The sequence below is a fragment of the Monodelphis domestica genome, chromosome 5, assembly GCF_027887165.1.
Source record: "Monodelphis domestica isolate mMonDom1 chromosome 5, mMonDom1.pri, whole genome shotgun sequence".
In the NCBI taxonomy this organism is placed as follows: domain Eukaryota; kingdom Metazoa; phylum Chordata; class Mammalia; order Didelphimorphia; family Didelphidae; genus Monodelphis; species Monodelphis domestica.
The window spans coordinates 89,534,979-89,552,300 of NC_077231.1; the positions used below are offsets into that span (position 1 = coordinate 89,534,979).

The window sequence follows — 17,322 nt, forward strand, 5'->3', positions numbered from 1 at the left end:
GTAGGGGTAGGGACTGGACCTGGTATATAGAATGCCTAGAAAGGAAACTCCATCTACCAGTGTGGATGCATATTTCAGTCTTTTCTTTTTTAACTCCTTACCTTCCATCTTAGAATCAATACTCTATATTGGTTCTAAAGCAGAAGAGTGGCAAGGGCTAGGCAATGGGGGTCAAGTGACTTGGTCAGGGTCACACAGCTGGGAAGTGTCTGAGGCCAGATTTGAACCCATGACCTCCTGCCTCCATCTGTGGCTCTCTATCCACTGAGCCGTGTAGATACTACTGCATATTTCAGTCTTAAAGAATTGCCAAAGGATTAAGTGATTTGGTCAGGGTTACACAAAGCAGCATGTGTCAGAGAAGGCACTGGAACCCAAATCTTTGTGACTTCAAGGCTAGCTCTCTCCATCATTCAGCCTCCCTTCATATGGAAACTAGGCAGAAAAAAAAAGAGAGAAATTAAAAATCTAGATTTTCCCAGGAATTGCATTTTGAGACTATGGAGTTGTTGGTTTATATTAAGTGGACATAAGAACCCACACCTGTAGAACAGTCTGGTCTTTGTCCAATTGCCACTCCCACAGTTTCTTACCAGCAGCCTCTCCCCTCTCTCCTGGCCTCCCCAGCCTCTTTTCCCCACCTTGCTCCCTTCCCCCTTCTTCTTCTACAGATCCTCCATTTCCTTCTCCCACCCCACCCCACAAACAGTGATAAGTGGCCCTTTCCCTTCTGGCTGTTCCTTCTAATGGATGGACAGGTGGCACTCGCTGCCCTCGTTGAAGTCACCCATCACTGACTTTTTACTACCTTGGAGCCAAGTGAGTCATGCTTTTGGCCGTCTCCTGACTGATCCTAATGGTCCTAGCCAACGGCGATGGGGGCTCTGAGGGACCAGCTGCTACTTCCTCCTCCATCGAGGTACCAACTTCTTTCTGTGATCACAACAACAGAAAACCCTAGAAGAGAGCCCTTTCTGTGGTCAGAGCCCTGTGCTAGGTGCTTGGGGGAGACAAGGCTTAGATATAGCTTATCTAACCTTCTCCACCCATTTAGAAATCCCCAGTATACAATATTTACAGAGTGAAAACAAACAAAAAACTGTATGCAAAGGCCAGCAACTGGACTGGCTACAGACAAACATTTTAAAAGAATTCACGAATAGAGAGGCAATATGGATAGCAATGTAGTCCCGACTCTTCAGAATAAGTAAGTGAATAAATAAGGCATTTATTAAATGCTTATTAGATTCAAAGCACTGTATTTAGTGCAAAGGATTCTGGGAAAAGAAGACAGTTCCTGATCTCCAGGAGCTCAAGTGCTAATGGGAAAGACAACAGCAATGGAAGGTTTCACCTGCGAAGAAGGGTCCCATGATCCTCAGGGTGTAGCAAGCAGCAAATCAGGTGGACTTTCTCTTATTTAATGGTCATTATCCTTTGGAGAAGGAAATGGAAAAGCATTCCAGGATCTTTATCAAGAAAAGCCCAGAGACAGTGTTGGTGGGCTACGGTCATGGGCCATGGGGTTGGGATGAGTCAGATAAGACTGAATTATTAAGGGGCAGTTAAGTGGCTCAGTGAATAGAGTCAGATCTGGAGACAGGACAGGAGGTCCTGGGTTCAAATATGAACTCAGATACTTCCTAACTGTGTACCTTGGGCAAGTCACTTAACCCCAATTGTCTAGCTCTCATTGATCTTTTCTGCTTTAAATTTGATCGCTAGTATTGATTCTAAGAGAGAATGGCTTAAAAATAAATAAATAAAAGATGTCTAAATATTCAGCAGAAGAGTACTCAGATATAACATTGATGAATATCTGTGAAATATGGACATCTGACTCATTGTTAGCCACTTCCCCCCCCTAGATAAAGGAATCAAAAGAAAAGCAGGAGTTTAGATCATTAGATTCTTTCTCTGGTCTTTTTCAGAAGGCTTTAGAGGACACAGTTGAGGTGTGTGCTATGAGGAAGAACTTGGAATTATTTGGATTGCACTTAGAATATGAAGGGTTCAAAGGATTTCATTCTTGCCTTCAGCACCCTTGCAGAAGAGAAAGCTTCAGGCCAAATCTTCAAAGGTTTTCAAGTGTGACTTTTAGAAGTCCCCAGGTTTTCATTACTTAAGTATTTCGAAACTATTTCTAAATGTAGAAACACTCAGCTGGTCCAGGGGTTTCAGTTGGGTGGGTGGGAGGGAACTACTTTTGTCATTTATTTCAGAGTACAGATAGATTTTCAAGAAGAGAAGGGACCAAATTTTCCTTTAGCAAATGCTTTATTGAAAATACAATTCAAGGGGGCAGCTGGGTAGCTCAGTGGATTGAGAGCCAGCCCTAGAGATGGAAGGTTCTAGGTTCAAATCTGGCCTTAGACACTTCCCAGCTGTGTGACCCTGGGCAAGTCACTTGACCCCCATTGCCTACCCTTACCACTCTTCTACCTTGGACCCTAACCCTTGGGAGCCAATACATGGTATTGACTCCAAGATGGAAGGTAAGGGTTTAAAAAAAGAAAATACAATTCTGAACATCAAGGCATTTAATTAGCTTAATTTTTTTTAACTTTTCAGTGCATATAATACCTTAATAATTTCTTAGACTTTCCCTTTAAGTCTCCAATGGATTTTTTTTCCTATTCTTTGCTTTTAGTACGATGGTTAGAGGACTGACCTTGAGGACAGTGAATTATTGTTCCATCACTTCGGTTGTATCTGACTCTTCATGACCCCATTTGGGGTTTCTAGCAAAGATTTGCCATTTCCTCTTCCAACTTATTTTATAAATGAACAAACACATAGCTAGTAAATATCTGAGGCTGGATTTGAATTCATGAAGATAAGATTTTCTGATCACTTCCTGAGTACTCAATGCACTACGGCACCACCTAGCAACCCTTAGGAGATTTTACTCTAGATCTTTATTACCTCATTTGATCCTCACAACTACCCTGAGAAGTAGGTGTTATTATTATCATCATTTTATAGATAAGGAAACTGAATCAAGCAGAGGCTAAATGACTTGTCCAGGGTCATACATCTTAGAAGTGTGTGAGGTCAGATTTAAACTCAGGAAGATGAATCTTCCTGACTCCAGACCCAGTACTCTAGCCACGGTAACACCAAGTTGCCCCAAGGGCTTAAAAAATACTTTAAATTATAATGAACTAGAGGGATTCCATGTGAACTGGAACAACCTCCAGGAAGTGATGCAGAGTGAAAGGAGCAGAACCAGGAGAAGAATGTACACAGAGACTGAGGCACAGTGGTACAATCCAATGTAATGGACTTCTCTACTAGCAGCAGTGCAATGATCTAGGACAATTCTGAGGGTTATAAGATGCTCTCCACATCCAGAGAAAGAACGGTGGGAGTGGAAACACAGAAGAAAAACAAATGCTTGATCACATGGGTTGATGGGGATATGATTGGGGATGTAAACTCTAAATGATCACCCTTGTGCAAATATCAATAATATGGAAACAGGTCTTGATCAATGACACATGTAAAACCCAGTGGAATTGCTTGTCAGCTGTGGGAGGGGAGAAGGACGGGGTGGGGGTGGGAATCATAAATCATGTAACCATGGAAAAAATAGTCTAAATAAAAGGATACTTTAAATTAGACCAATAGTCTTGAAAATGACAGTATAAAAAGATATTAAGGTTGGTGTTATGGTTAATAATGACAATTACTATTATGTTACAGAAAATATCCAGTGATGATTATTATTATGCCCTAGAACTTGAACTTTGTGTATATTGATTTTTTTCAATGCCATTTGGGGAAAAATGTTAATCTTTGTATGGATTTTGTATATGTTGGTTCTTTTCAGTGCCTTTGGGGGGGAAATATGAATCTTTGCATGAACTAAAAATGAATTATGTAGAATGTTTGTGATCCTTGAAGAAACTTATTTGGCCAGTAAAAGACCCAAAGACCTTCTTCTTGGAAAGATCTGTTTAAGAAACAAACAACCCAGTGATATTGTTCTTTTCTTTTTTCTCTAGTGACACAGGAACAACCCCTCCTGAGAGTGGTATCTTTGGATTCATGATCAACTTTTCTGCATTTCTTGGCAAGTTTCAACATAATCAATTTATTTTATTCATGAATTTAACAATTTAGTTCCTCTCTTTAATATCCCATCCTACCCTCAATGGCAAGGATAAAAAACCAAGACAGAATCCTAACAAATACCCACAGTGAAACAAAATATATGCCCATGTTGGTGGTACAACTAGTATACATTTTTCCTTGAAAAAAAAATGAACATGACCAGTTGAAGTTATAGGTTATGGCCAACTTTTCCAAAATTGCCTTAATGAGAAAAGTATATGCAAACGGAGGTATGTTGTATTTTGTAAAAATAAGGAAGCAGATTTCTAAAGGTCTGGTAAATAATTAATAAGCAGCATTCCTAACTTTACAGACGCATTTGTCACTAGATTCCTTTTCTAAAAAATACCATTATATAGTGATTTAAGGTTTGTAAAGGTTAATAGTTAATTTTTAGAGTGACATCCCTAAATGTCTCTGGGAAATTGATATTAATTTTTTTTCTGATTTCTACTTAGCATAGAAGGAGGCAGCCTGGGATAGCAGATTATAACCTAATGTCAATTTCAAGAGGTCTGAGATTCAATCCTTACCCCTGATATGTACTAGTTAGGCGCTCTGGGCAAATCATTTATTTAATTATTTGCTGTTTCTCGTACACAACTCCATCTCCCCCCTCTGGGCATTTTTACTGTCTGTCCCTCATGTTTGGAAAGTTCTTTCTTCGTCATCTCTGCATCCTGGCTTTCTTTAAGTCCCAGCTAAAATTTCCCCTTCCACAAGAAATTTTTTCTAGTCTTCCTCAATCTTAGTGTCCCTACCTCCAATTTTTCTTCTACATGTATCTCGTTTGCACATTGTCTCCCCCATTAGATGGTGAACAGGAATTCTCTTTTCCCTTTCTTTTTATTCCCAGCACTTACCACTGTGCCTGGCACTCAGTGGGCACCTAATAAATGCTAGTTGATTGAATGACTTAACCCCTCAGGATCCCAAGCAACTCTCTAAGACTAATAAGTCTGCATGGGAAAAGGGAGCTCCTTACTAAGAACATTTTATACTGATGAAATCAGATGCTCCATCAAAAACAGAATTCTGGATCAGAGATCTACACCTAGAAGGGACCTCAGAGGCCATCTAGACCAAGTCTCTCATTTTATTAAGGAGGAAACTGAGCCCCAAGGGAGAATTGTCTTGCCCCAAATCATGTAGGTAGGGTCATAGAATCATACAGCTAGAGCTAGAAAGGACCTCAGAGAGGCCCCCCCCCCACCTTTTTTATAGATGAGGAAACTGAGACTCCCCAGAGGTTAAATGACTTAGCCAACATATAAATATTAAGTGAAAGAGGAGAATTGAACACAGGTCCTCTAGTGACCAGAGCCAGGGGTCTTTCTATTGTAGCTCCAATCCTCTTTCTTTCTTTATTACATTTACATATTACATGTTCCAATTACAGAGTATTGGTTCTAAGACAGAAGAGCAGGAAGTACTAGGCAATGGGGATTAAGTGACTTGGCCAGGGTCACACAACTAAGAAGTATCTGAGGCTAGATTTGAACCTAGGACCTACTGTCTCTAGGCCTGGCTCCCAATCCACTGAGCCAGCAAGCTCCAATCCTTTTTTCACCAAAAGGATGCTTCTGGCAGTATGTAAAATCCCTTGGATTTTCAAAGGCTGGGTTCTCAAATAAACAAGCTTTGACAGGTTCTGTCCAACTGGAAAGACTACAAGTCACTTAATTGTGTACATGCCATCAGATGAACAGCCCAGAGAATTTGGGAGAATGTCAACATGGAGAAGGTTGGCCTCCAGGAGATGAATTTTTTGGGGCACAGTAACTTATAAAAGCTTAGAAGTGAAACCTGTAGAGGCAGGCTCTCCCATCTGATGATGTCATGCCCCTTGAATTCCTGAAAAATGAACTGATTTATAACCTATATGGATGAATGAAATTTGAGGAACTTGCCACCAACATAGTGGCTTAGCATCAGAAGTCTTGGTCTGGATTCTGGCTGCTTTTCCTAGTATTTTGTAACTCTGGGAAAATCACTTAAACCTTCTGAGACCTCAGTTTCCTCATCTGTAAAATACTGTATTACATGAATGTAAAAGGCAATGGTTGGAGTAAAATCCTGCCTCTTGTGTTTACTACCAGTGTGACCTTAGGAAAAGTACAGTCTCCCTGGGCTTCAGTGGTCTCAGCTCTAAAATGGGGGTGGGGGTGGGATTGAATGGGCAATAGAACCAAGAGATTCTAGGATTTGTGTGTAAATAGGAAAAGGAAAAAAAGAGCATAATTTTCTATTCACATCAAAACAGAAAACAGATGACTATCCCTGAATGTCTCTTTTGTACAGCTTGCCTTCTTTAAGCTATATAATAATAAAATAGATAATAAAGTCAACATGTTATTTTCCAAAGTGGTACTGCTCATCTGTGCCTCCTTTTGAATGTTCTCTTGTTCCTTCTGATGCATTTTCTTTTAAGATTTCGAAGACTATCTTCTTCCTTCCTTCCTTCCTTCCTTCTCTCCTTCCTTTTTTCCTCCCCTCCTCCCCTCTCTCCTTTCCTTTCTGCCTCAGACACTTACTGGCTGTGTGACCCTGAGCAAATCCCTTAACTTCTCTCCCCTTCCCTTTCCTCATCCATGAAATAGGGATAATAATTCTCCTACTTCCCAGGATTGTTGTGAGGATAAAATAAGGTGATATTTAAAGCGATTTGCCACTCTTAAAGCGTTGGATAAAGGCTCTTCACAACAATGATAATTATTAATGAAGCTACACCTTGTTCGTGTAGGGAAATATCGGTCTCTTCTTGCTTCCTTTGAGTTCCTTTGAGTCTGAATTGCCAAGCTTCTTCCAGCCCTGGGTTGTTCCGTCGCCACTCCTGCCCTCTGCTGGATAAACAGGAACATAGCCACATGGTCACTGCATGGGAAATCGGCATTTTCCCATTCTCTAAGCATTCACTCCCAGTTCTGACCGGCATTCTTCTTTTCCACTTAGATTCTCTATGTGTTGACAATCCATTTCAGTCCTAAAATGCTTAGCCTAAGTGTTGGCTGCTTCTTTCCTACACTTTCCTTGGATCTTAGATCTAGAGCTAGAAAGGACTTCAGAGAGCCCTCACCTCCTTTTTTTGTTTGTTTGGTTTTAATTTAACAGATGAGGAAACTGAGGCTGCCCAGAGGTTAAGTGACTTGGCCAACATCATACAAGTATTAAGTGAAATAGGCATGGCTGGAAGGCTTTCCTTACAGAAGGGAAATGTTTCCTTTCCCAAATTCTTTAAAGTTGTAGCACTCAGGAATTCTGTCCAATAGCCTTTGGGAAGGAAGATGTTAGACTGGATTCCTAGAGGCAGTGTTTTAGAGTGAGGGGAAAAGCAATTGACTGGAATCAAGAACCCATGGTTAAATCCTGTTTCTGAAACTTACCAACTGTGTGACTTTTTACAAGTCATTTATCCTTATTGGGACTCAGTTTCTTTATTTGTAAAGTGAGGGTATTAGATTAGATGGCCTCTGAAATCTCTTCCAAATCTAGATCTATGCATTTAAAAAAAAGCAAAAAATCTTTACCTTCCACCTTAGAATCAATATTGAATATTGGTTCCAAGGCAGAAGTGTGGTAAGGACTAGACAATTGGGGTTAAGTAACTTGCCCAGAGTCATACAGTTAGGATGTATCTGAGGCTAGGTTTAGAACCCAAGTCCTTCCTCCTCTGGGCCTGGTTCTCTACACTGGGCCACCTAGCAATCCCCTTGGTCTGGGACTTTTTAAGGATATATAAAAAGAAAATGGAAATTTATGGAAGTAGCAATGGCCAATCCTGTAATTAGAGGAGCTGAGTTCAAATTCTAGCTCTGCCACTTGGGTGATATTAAGCAAGTCATTTCACTATAATGGGACCTCCATTTCTTATTAGTAAATGAGAGAATTGGATTGTATGGCTGGCAGCGTCCCCTCCAGTTTGGAGATCTTATGGTTTGTAAAATGAGGGGTTTGGCTATTAGAAGGACTCTGAGACCCTTTCCAACTCCAGATTTATTGCCTTATGACTTGATAAAGCCATTACTGATGCTTCCCTTGGCTTCAGTTTCCTTATCTGTAAAATGAAAGGGTTGGGTCTGAGATCCCTTTCAGCCCTGGATTGAGAAGCCTTTGCCTCATGATTGGGCTTCAACATTTACTCAGCCTTTTTGGTAGAGGTAAATCCTTGATTTGCCACTCTCTCATACCCCCCCCCCCCAGCCCCAATATCCAATCTGTTGTCAAGGCCGATTTCATCTTTGCAACATTAGCCAAATACATCTCCTTCTCGCCTCTAACACTGCACCCACACTAGTATAAGCTGCTAGAGTCTCTCCCCATCCTCCATTAGACCACTAATGTGATTTTCCTAAAGCACAGGTCCAACTATGTCACCCCCTTCCTCAATAAACTCCAGTGGCTCCCTATTGCCTCCAGGATCAAATGCCCAATGCTTTGTTGGGTGTTCCAGGCCCCTCATAACCTAACCTCCTCTAACCTTTCCAGTTTCCTTGTACTTTCCCTCCATGTACTTTTTGATGCAGTGACACTGGCCTCCTGGCAGTCCCATAAACATCTTTTGGCTCTAAGCATTTTTTCTGGCTTTCCTCCATGCCTGGAATGCTTTCTCCCTCTTCATCTCTGCCGCCTGACTTCTTTCAAGTCCCAATTAAAATCCTGCCCTCTACAGGAAACTATTGCCAATTCCTTTTAATTCTAATGCTTCATTTGTTTGTTATTTCCTGTTTATAGCTTGTGCATGTATATTTGTCTGCTTATTGTCTCCCCCATTAGACCATAAGCTCCTCTAGAACAGAGACTGTCCTTCGCTTCTTTTTGTATCCCCAGCCCTTGGCATGGGGGCCTAGCACATAGTAGGTGCTTAATAAATGTTCATTAACTGACTGACAGGTAGCCCTATTCAGTCATCTATCTCATGACCCCAGTTTTCAAAAAACATTGAGTCTAACATAAAACCCAATGGGATTGTGCATTGGCTATGTATGGGAGGGAAGGGAAAGAACATGAATCATGTAAGCATAGAAAAAATTTTCTTAATTAATCAATAAAATTAAATTTAAAAAAGCATTGAGTCTAAAATTTTTTCCTCTCTCTCTCTTTTCCCCCACCCCTGTTGAGATGGCAAGTGATCTCATATAGATTTTGCCCAGTTCTAATTTTTAAAACATGATTTTTGTGAGTGTGGGAGGTAGACAAAAGGAGAGTAATGAGCAGAGCCTTTGTCCCTTCTCCCTTCTCTCCATCCTTACTCCCTAGGCAGGAAAGCAGTCATTTGGTCTTGGGCCTTAGGGGCTAGATAAATTGTTTTATTCTGAACAAATGGTGCTGTCAAATAGGTTTGAAAGACTTAAAAGAGGTGGACCCAAGATGGCAGAGAAAGTACACAGCTTCATCTGATCTCTACCAAATTACGCTCCTCCAAACTCTGATATAATGCCTCAGAATTAATTCTGGGGTTTAGCTGGGTGGCTTAGTGGGTTGAGAGTCAGGCCCAGAGACGGGAGGTCCTAGGTTCAAATCTGGCCTCAGACACTTCCCAGCTGTGTGACCCTGGGCAAGTCATTTCACCCCCATTTCCTAGACCTTTCTGCTCTTCTGCCTTTCGAAGATGGAAGGTGAAGGTTAAAAAAAAAAAGAACTAATTCAGGAACAGTGTAATCCACAAAAAGACAAAGTGAAATAATCTTTTCAGCCCAAAACAACTTAGAGGGCCACCATGAGGGATCTAATGCATAAGGGCACAGCACCACCATAAGGTTAGGCCAAGCTGAAGGAACATCAAAGCTTCTGCTGATCTCAGTCACAGATGGGAAAAGGGGTCAGACAGATGCTCAGAAAGAGAGTACAGGGGCCCCTTTGCCAGCTCTGGGTGCAAGACTCTTGTTGCATTGCCCATACACAGAATAAGGTTGCATTTTTGGGGCAGGATCTCAGAGGGAGGAGATGTACTAGCAGACACCAGCACTTGTGGCCACAGAGGAGCTGGAGATCCTGGTATACTTCCAAAGAGGAAAAGAGTGCTTGTGGTTACTCAGAGCCCAGAGCCCAGTCCTGAAGAGTGTTAAATACACCTCTCCTTATATCAAACCACTTTGGAAGAACTGAAATAGAGAGAACCCCCAAGCTAACTCTGAAGACAACTGCACAAAGAACACAAACCTTGGGACAGTGCTCCCTTCACCACAGTTACAGAATCTAACTTTAACTGTTAAAAAAAACAAACAAACCCCCAAACCCTTACCTTCCATCTTAGAATCAATACTGGGTATTTGTTCCAAGGTAGAAGGGTGGCAAGGGTCAGGCAATGTGGGTTAAGTGACTTGCCCAGGGTCACACAGTTTTAACAAATTTTTTAAATTTAAAAATAAACTGAAAAATGAACAAAAAAAACCCCCAAAACCTCAACATATAAAATTATTTTAGTGACAGGGAAGACCAAAACACAAACTCTGAAGACAACAAAGTCAAAACTACTGCACCCAAAGCCTCCAAGAAAAATATGAATTGTTTTCAAGTCCAAAAATAATTAATAGAGGAGCTCAAAAAGGATTTTTTCAATCAAGTAGAAGAAAAATCAGGAAAAGAAATGAGCCTGATACAGGAAAGTCATGGAAAAAGTCAAAAGCTTGGTAAAGGAGGCACAAAAAATACTGAAGAAATTAACATCTTATAAGAAAGAATAGGCCAATTGGTAAAAGAGGAACAAAAATCTAGTAAAGAGAAGAACTCTTCAAAAAGCAGAATTGGCTAGATGGAGAAAGATATAAGAAAATGCTCTGGAAAAAAGAACTTGAAAGGCAGAATTGGCCCTATGCCTATGGAAAAATATATAAAAATTCACTGAGGAAAAGAATTCTTTACAAAGTAGAATTGGCCAAATGGAAAAGAGGGTATAAAAACTCACTCAAGAAAATCATGTTTTAAAAATTAGAACTGGGCAAAATCTATATGAAATCACTTGCCATCTCAACAGGGGTGGGGGAAAAGAGAGAGAGGAAAAAATTTTAGACTCAATGCTTTTTTAAATTTAATTTTATTGATTAATAAAGAAAATTTTTTCTATGCTTACATGATTCATGTTCTTTCCCTTCCCTCCTACCCCCTCCCATAGCCAATGAACCATTCCATTGGGTTTTATTTTTAAACCTAATGTGTTTTGAAAAGTGTTGGAAACTTTTTATATGTAATTTGTGAAAAATAAGATTTACTAAAATGCAAAAAAAGACTTCAAATTAAAATAATCTCCAGGAATATCTGCTCAGATATTAAAGAGAGAAAAAAAGACATTTTTGTTTGTAAGTAAAATTGTTTTTTCATCATCAGGAGGACTTTTTGTAATTCATTATGTAATGAAATCTGAAGATCTGCTTTTTCCACCCAGCCTTTGATATTTATATTTTAAAAACTGGTTTCAAGGTTTAAAAAATATTTGAATTATAGAATTGTTTGAGTATTTTTTATTTTAGAAAAATAATCTTTTATAAAGATCTTATGATAATTTTTTTTCTTTTTCAGGTGCAGCCACTATGTACACAAGATACAAAATTGTGGAGAAGCAAAATCAAACTTGTTACTTCGGTAGTCCAATTGTTAATCTTGTGTCATTAGTCCTTGGACTGGTGGGCTGTATTGGAATGGGCATTGTGGCCAATTTTCAGGTATGATTAAGTTAGGTAAAAACAACAAACCTATAAATATAATGTATGTGCATATCTATATCTAGCTATCTATAGTTGTTGGATGAATGTGTTTCTCTGTGAAAGAGAGGTGGATGAAATGAGGCATGGGCAAAAGTAAAAGAAAGGCAGGCCTGGAAAGATAATTGTGAGGAACTCATATTTGGTCAAGCCAATTACAGTGTCCTTTTCCATAGAAATTCAATGCTTTGATTGAATAGAAGATCATAGTAACTAGAACTAGAAGAAATCTGAGAAGTCATCTAGTTCAGCTCTCTCATTTTATAGATGAGGGAAAAGAAGCTCAGGTTGGTTAAATGACTTGCCCTAGGAATGAGCATAAGAGTTGGATTTGAACCCAAGTCCTCTGTCTTCAGGATCTGTGCTCTTTTCCACTCTGAACATACTTTTCCATTCTGAACTAACATGTGTTAGATTCTGGAAATGGCAGTCTTCAAAAATAAATTATATACTTTACATTTCTGATATTAGATTTTCCTCAGGCTATGGTTATATGTGACCCTAAAGGTCAATTAGTTTGAACTGTTCCTTTAATTTATTAATTAAAATTTATCCATCAAAATTTATTATTTTATTATTATATGATAGAATTTATAAATATATAACAACATAATGTAAAATATAACTAATAGTTAAATATGATATAAAATATAAAATTATATAAGTTTATTAATAAATAATTAATTTTTTTAAATTGCCTTGAGGGCAGCTAGGTGACTAAGTGGATGGCCAGACTGGGAGGTCCTGAGTTCAAATCTGGCCTCAGACATTCCCTAGCAGAGTGATCCTAGATAAGTCACTTAACCCCCATTAACTAGCCCTTACCACTCTTCTGCTTTATAACCAATACATAGTACTGACTCTAAGATGGAAGGTGAGGGTTTAAAAAAATTACCTTCATTAATAACATCTGTTTTTACATCATATTTATTTCTAGATGTTACCATTGTATCCCCTCTCCTCTTCAGATCCCAGCAAAATGCCTGGAATACACACACACACACACACACACACACACACACACACACACACACACAGAACAGCAATCAACAACATTTCTTAGCAGTAAGCTATAGAAGCCTGAGAAGGAATCATGGCACTATTTATATTTGATGGGGAAAGTAAGGTATTAAGTAAATAATTATTATTAATGCTGTTTGGTTGCTTTTTTACTCACTTCTAATTCCATGACCTCATTTGGAGTTTAGTTTTTTTCCCTTTGCAAATATCCTGGAGTGGTTTCCATTTCCTTCTCTAGCTTATGTGACAGATGAGGAAACTGAGGCAGACAAGTATAAATGACTTACCCAGGGACATACAGCTAGTAAGTGTCTGAGACCAAATTTGAACTCATGAAGAGGAGTCTTCCTGACTCTAAGACCCGAGCTCTAACTATTGTACAACCTAGCTGGCCATTATTAGTAATAGTAGTGGTAGTAAAAATAGCTAGCATTTATTTGGCACTTTAAAGTTTGCAAAATGCTTCCCCTATATTATGCCATCTGATTCTTACAACACAGACATTGAACTTTTTTTTGGATATTTTGGATGATGTTTCAGTTTTTTAAATATTAAAATCTAAATGGTACCTGGTAATTAAATATAATGTAAGTGTTTGACCAAATTAGATTACATACATTGTTTCCAGTGCATCGCAACCTTTGAAGTGATACATAAATGCTAGTTTTAGTATCACCACCATCCTCATTTATGGGATGCTTTACGGTACGGTTTTCTTTCCTCATTTTAATTCCCTCCACCTCAATTTGCTGGATATTTCTGAGGTTGACCCCAGACAATCATTCAAGTTGTGCCATGCCCAAGTGAACTTTGAGTTCTCTCCCGGTAGTCTGGAAGGAGGAAGCGATACTCAGAAAGGGGCTGAGCCTTTGCGGAAAGGAAACCCACAGGCTGCCACATTTCCAAATTCTTGTCAAGTCTCTTAAATCCTTCTCAGGCTTCCTCGCTTGAGAAAAGCATCCCAGATCCAAATTTGGAGCTCCCCAGAGGCGTGCAGAAGTCCAGCCAAGCTCTGGAGTGCTCTGGACTCACTTCTGTGGGGCTTAGTAAGTACGTCAGCAAGCCCAGCATCAACACACCTACCAGATCCCTTGGAAAACAAAGAACTGGCTTGTAATTAGTACTGAGATGTCAGGCTCTCTGTTCCAGATCTCACAGCAGCCGCTGGCCAGAGACAGTGTTAACTGATTCCTAGCACCATTCTAGGCTCTGGGGAGCCAGTTATAGAGAAGGGACTTAGGATCGTTTTGTATTCTATTGGGACTTGGTGTGTTAGCTCTCCTATTGACATAGGTGGCATGGATTTATCAACATCTCCTCTACATTGCTTTAAAGAATCACTAATGAGGCTTATGTTATGAGGCAGCTCTCCAGCCTCTGACACCCAGCTCTCACTTGTGGTTCCCAGTAGCTGCTAGCATGTGGTAGTGGCCACACCCTGGGCAACTGCTTCAACAGACCGGATAAACCTTGTGAGGGTAGCCATCGGGTCGTCGTCGACCCCTGGTGAGCCAGGGTCTTGCTCACCCAGCATGTGAAGACTGCTTTGGTGGAACAGATGGAAGAACCCAACAAGAAGGTTCAACGGCTGAGATGGCGACGCAGCAAAGCACTGTGGAGTGCTTAGGGCGTGATGGAGCACAAAAGACAACACGGCCATCCAATGCAGCTGAGGAAGTCTCCAGGTGTAACTACTTTTCGTGCCACTGGACCCAGGCTTCCAACACCAAGAGAGTGGGACTGTCTCTGTGCATCGACTTTTCCACTTAAATCTCCTTCACACACAAGTGTCTTTGTGCACACTCATCTATCATAGATGAAAGCGCACAAAGACAATCGTCATCCTCGGTTACCAAGAGACTACTACTAATGAGGCTTAAGGGACAGCTTGGCTGCACAGTGGATAGAGCATTGGGATTGGAATCAGAAAGACTCATCTTTATGAGTTCAAATCCAGCATCAGACACTTCCTAGCTTGGTGAGCCTAGGCAAGTCACCTAAAGTTGTCTGCCTCAGTTTTCCCATCTGCAAAATGAGCTGGAGAAGGAAATGGCAAACTACTCCAGTATTTACCCAGTTTGCCAAGAAAACACAAAATCGGGTCATGAAAAGTCAGACACAATTGAAATGACTCAACGCTCTCTCACTTATTACCTGTGTGCCTCTGGGCAAAATATTTAATTTCTCTGAACCTCGGTTTCCTAATTTTATAAAATAAAGGGAATGGGCTAGATGACCTTTAAGTTCTCTTCCTGCTCCATATCTAGGGTTTTGTCACAATAAATAAGTCTTCATGATTTTGGTTCCTGCCTTTGACACTTTCTATCCTTGTGATCTTGGGCAAGTCATTCACCTCTTTGGGTTTCAGTATCCTCATTTAGAAAATGAGATAGATTAGATTTGAGTCAGTATTTCATAGGCACATAGAGCAGGAAGGGCCCTCAGAGTTAAAACCTTCTCCCCTATATTATAGATAAGGAAACTGAGGCCCATGCAGATTAACTGACTTGCCTAAAGTCACATAGGTAGTTTCAGAGGTTCATTTGAATCCAAGTCCTCCATTTCTGCTTAAAAAAAAAACAACAACAACAACCTTAGTTCATACACTTTCTGCTCATGCTTTTCTGCAATCCATATTGATCATTTCTTATACTGTAAAATATCCCTTCTGTCTTTGACCTCTTTCAGGTACATGTTTGGACTGTCTTTGTTTTTTAACATTAAAATGAATTTTTATTGCTTTATCTGGTTTTTACATTGCTTAGATTTCTCTCTCTATTACACTTCCTTTTTAGAGAACCATCTCTGATAACAAATACTTTTTTTCTCTTTGAAACATTTGACCTTATTTTTTCAATTAATGAAAATTTGCTGTCTCCTTTGCTCCTCTACCTCCTCCATTGAAAAAGACAAAAAACAAAACCCTTGTAAAAAAAATATTCATAGTCGAGGAAAACAAAGCTCACACATTGGAACAACATCCTTTACATCTGTATACCTGTCAATATGAATACACGGATATTTATATACACACGTAAGCTTTTATACACATGTATACATATACACATACTATGCATACACATATATCTATTTTTAGCATATATAATGCCTGATGGGGAACTTCTCAATAAAGGCTTAGTATGGGGTATTTTTAAAAATTGGGGCACCTAGGAAGCCTAATAGATACAACTCCAGGCCTAGAGTTGGGGAGGATCTGGGTGCAAGCCTGACCTTAGATACATCTTAGTTTTGTGACCTTGGACAAGTCACTTAACTCCAATTGCCTAGCCCTTGCTGCTCTTCTGTCTTAGAATTGTTACTAAGACAGAAAGCAAAGGGTTTTAAAGAAAGTTCCCCATCAGGCATGTATATATGACATATCTAATGTGTGTGTGTATCAGCCTGCACTCTGAATCTCACACCTCTCTCAGGAGAAGGGGAATAGGTTTCACTCTCTGTCCTTTGGAATTCTGGTTGGTCATTGGTTGCATTGATTACCATTCTTAAGCCTTTCAAAGTTGTTTGTCTTTATACCATTTTTATTATTGTATAAATTGTTCTCCTGGTTCTACTCACTTCACTTTGCATCAGGTCAGAGAAGTCTTCCAAGGCTTTTCTTTTACTTTTTTCTTTTTTTTTTAAGCCCCTACCTTCCGTCTTGGAGTCAATACTGTGTATTGGCTCCAAGACAGAAGAGTGGGAAGGGCTAGGCAATGGGGGTCAAGTGACTTGCCCAGGGTCACACAGCTAGGAAGTGTCTGAGACCAAATTTGAACCCAGGACCTCCCATTTCTAGGCCTGGCTCTCAATCCACTGAGCCACCCAACTTCCCCCCCAAGGCTTTCTGACACCATCTCCTTGGTCATTTTTCAGAGCATGAGTATTCTGTCACTATCATAACTGAACTTGTTTGGCGATTCCCTTGTTGATGGGCATCCTCTCAATTTCCAGTTCTTTGACACCACTGAAAGCTGCTCTGAATATTTTTATACACATTGATCCTTTTCTTCTTTCTTTGATCTCTTTCTAGTTTGGGTCATTTTCTCAGAAAAAAAAAATAAAGGCAGAATAATAGAATAGAAAGAATGCTGGATCTCAAGTGAGATGGACTTTCAAATCCTGACCCTGGTATTTGATTAACTGTATATCTGAGTCGCTTGCCAAGTCACTTAATTTTTCTGACATGAAATTTCCTTATCTGTAAAATGTCTTTGTCTGACTCAGCACAATGCCTCATGACCAGTAGGTTCTCAATAAATGTTTTCTTACTTGCTCAGTATCACTGGGCTATTGTGAGGCTTGTTTTTAGAATGAGAGGACCTGGGTTCAACTTCTACCTCTTTTATTCCCTGGCTTTATTACCTTGAGTAAGTCACTTATTTTCTCTGATTGTAAAATGGAAAGAGTATTGGTCTATAAGACCTTTAAGGCTTTTTCCAGTTTTGAATCTATGATGGACAAATCTATTCACCTCTCTGGGCCTCAGTTT

At 39.8% G+C, this 17,322-nt stretch overlaps 1 protein-coding gene across 1 annotated transcript in view; it reads left to right on the forward strand.

The window, feature by feature from the left end:
• The window catches only part of DRAM1 (DNA damage regulated autophagy modulator 1), a 48,111-nt gene that overhangs the window by 19,503 nt on the left and 11,286 nt on the right, over positions 1-17,322 (forward strand). Inside the window, exons 2-3 of the mRNA XM_001373321.4 lie at positions 4,008-4,075; positions 11,632-11,774. Of these exons, the coding sequence (XP_001373358.1) occupies positions 4,008-4,075; positions 11,632-11,774 (211 nt within the window). The remainder of the gene's footprint in view (positions 1-4,007; positions 4,076-11,631; positions 11,775-17,322) is intronic.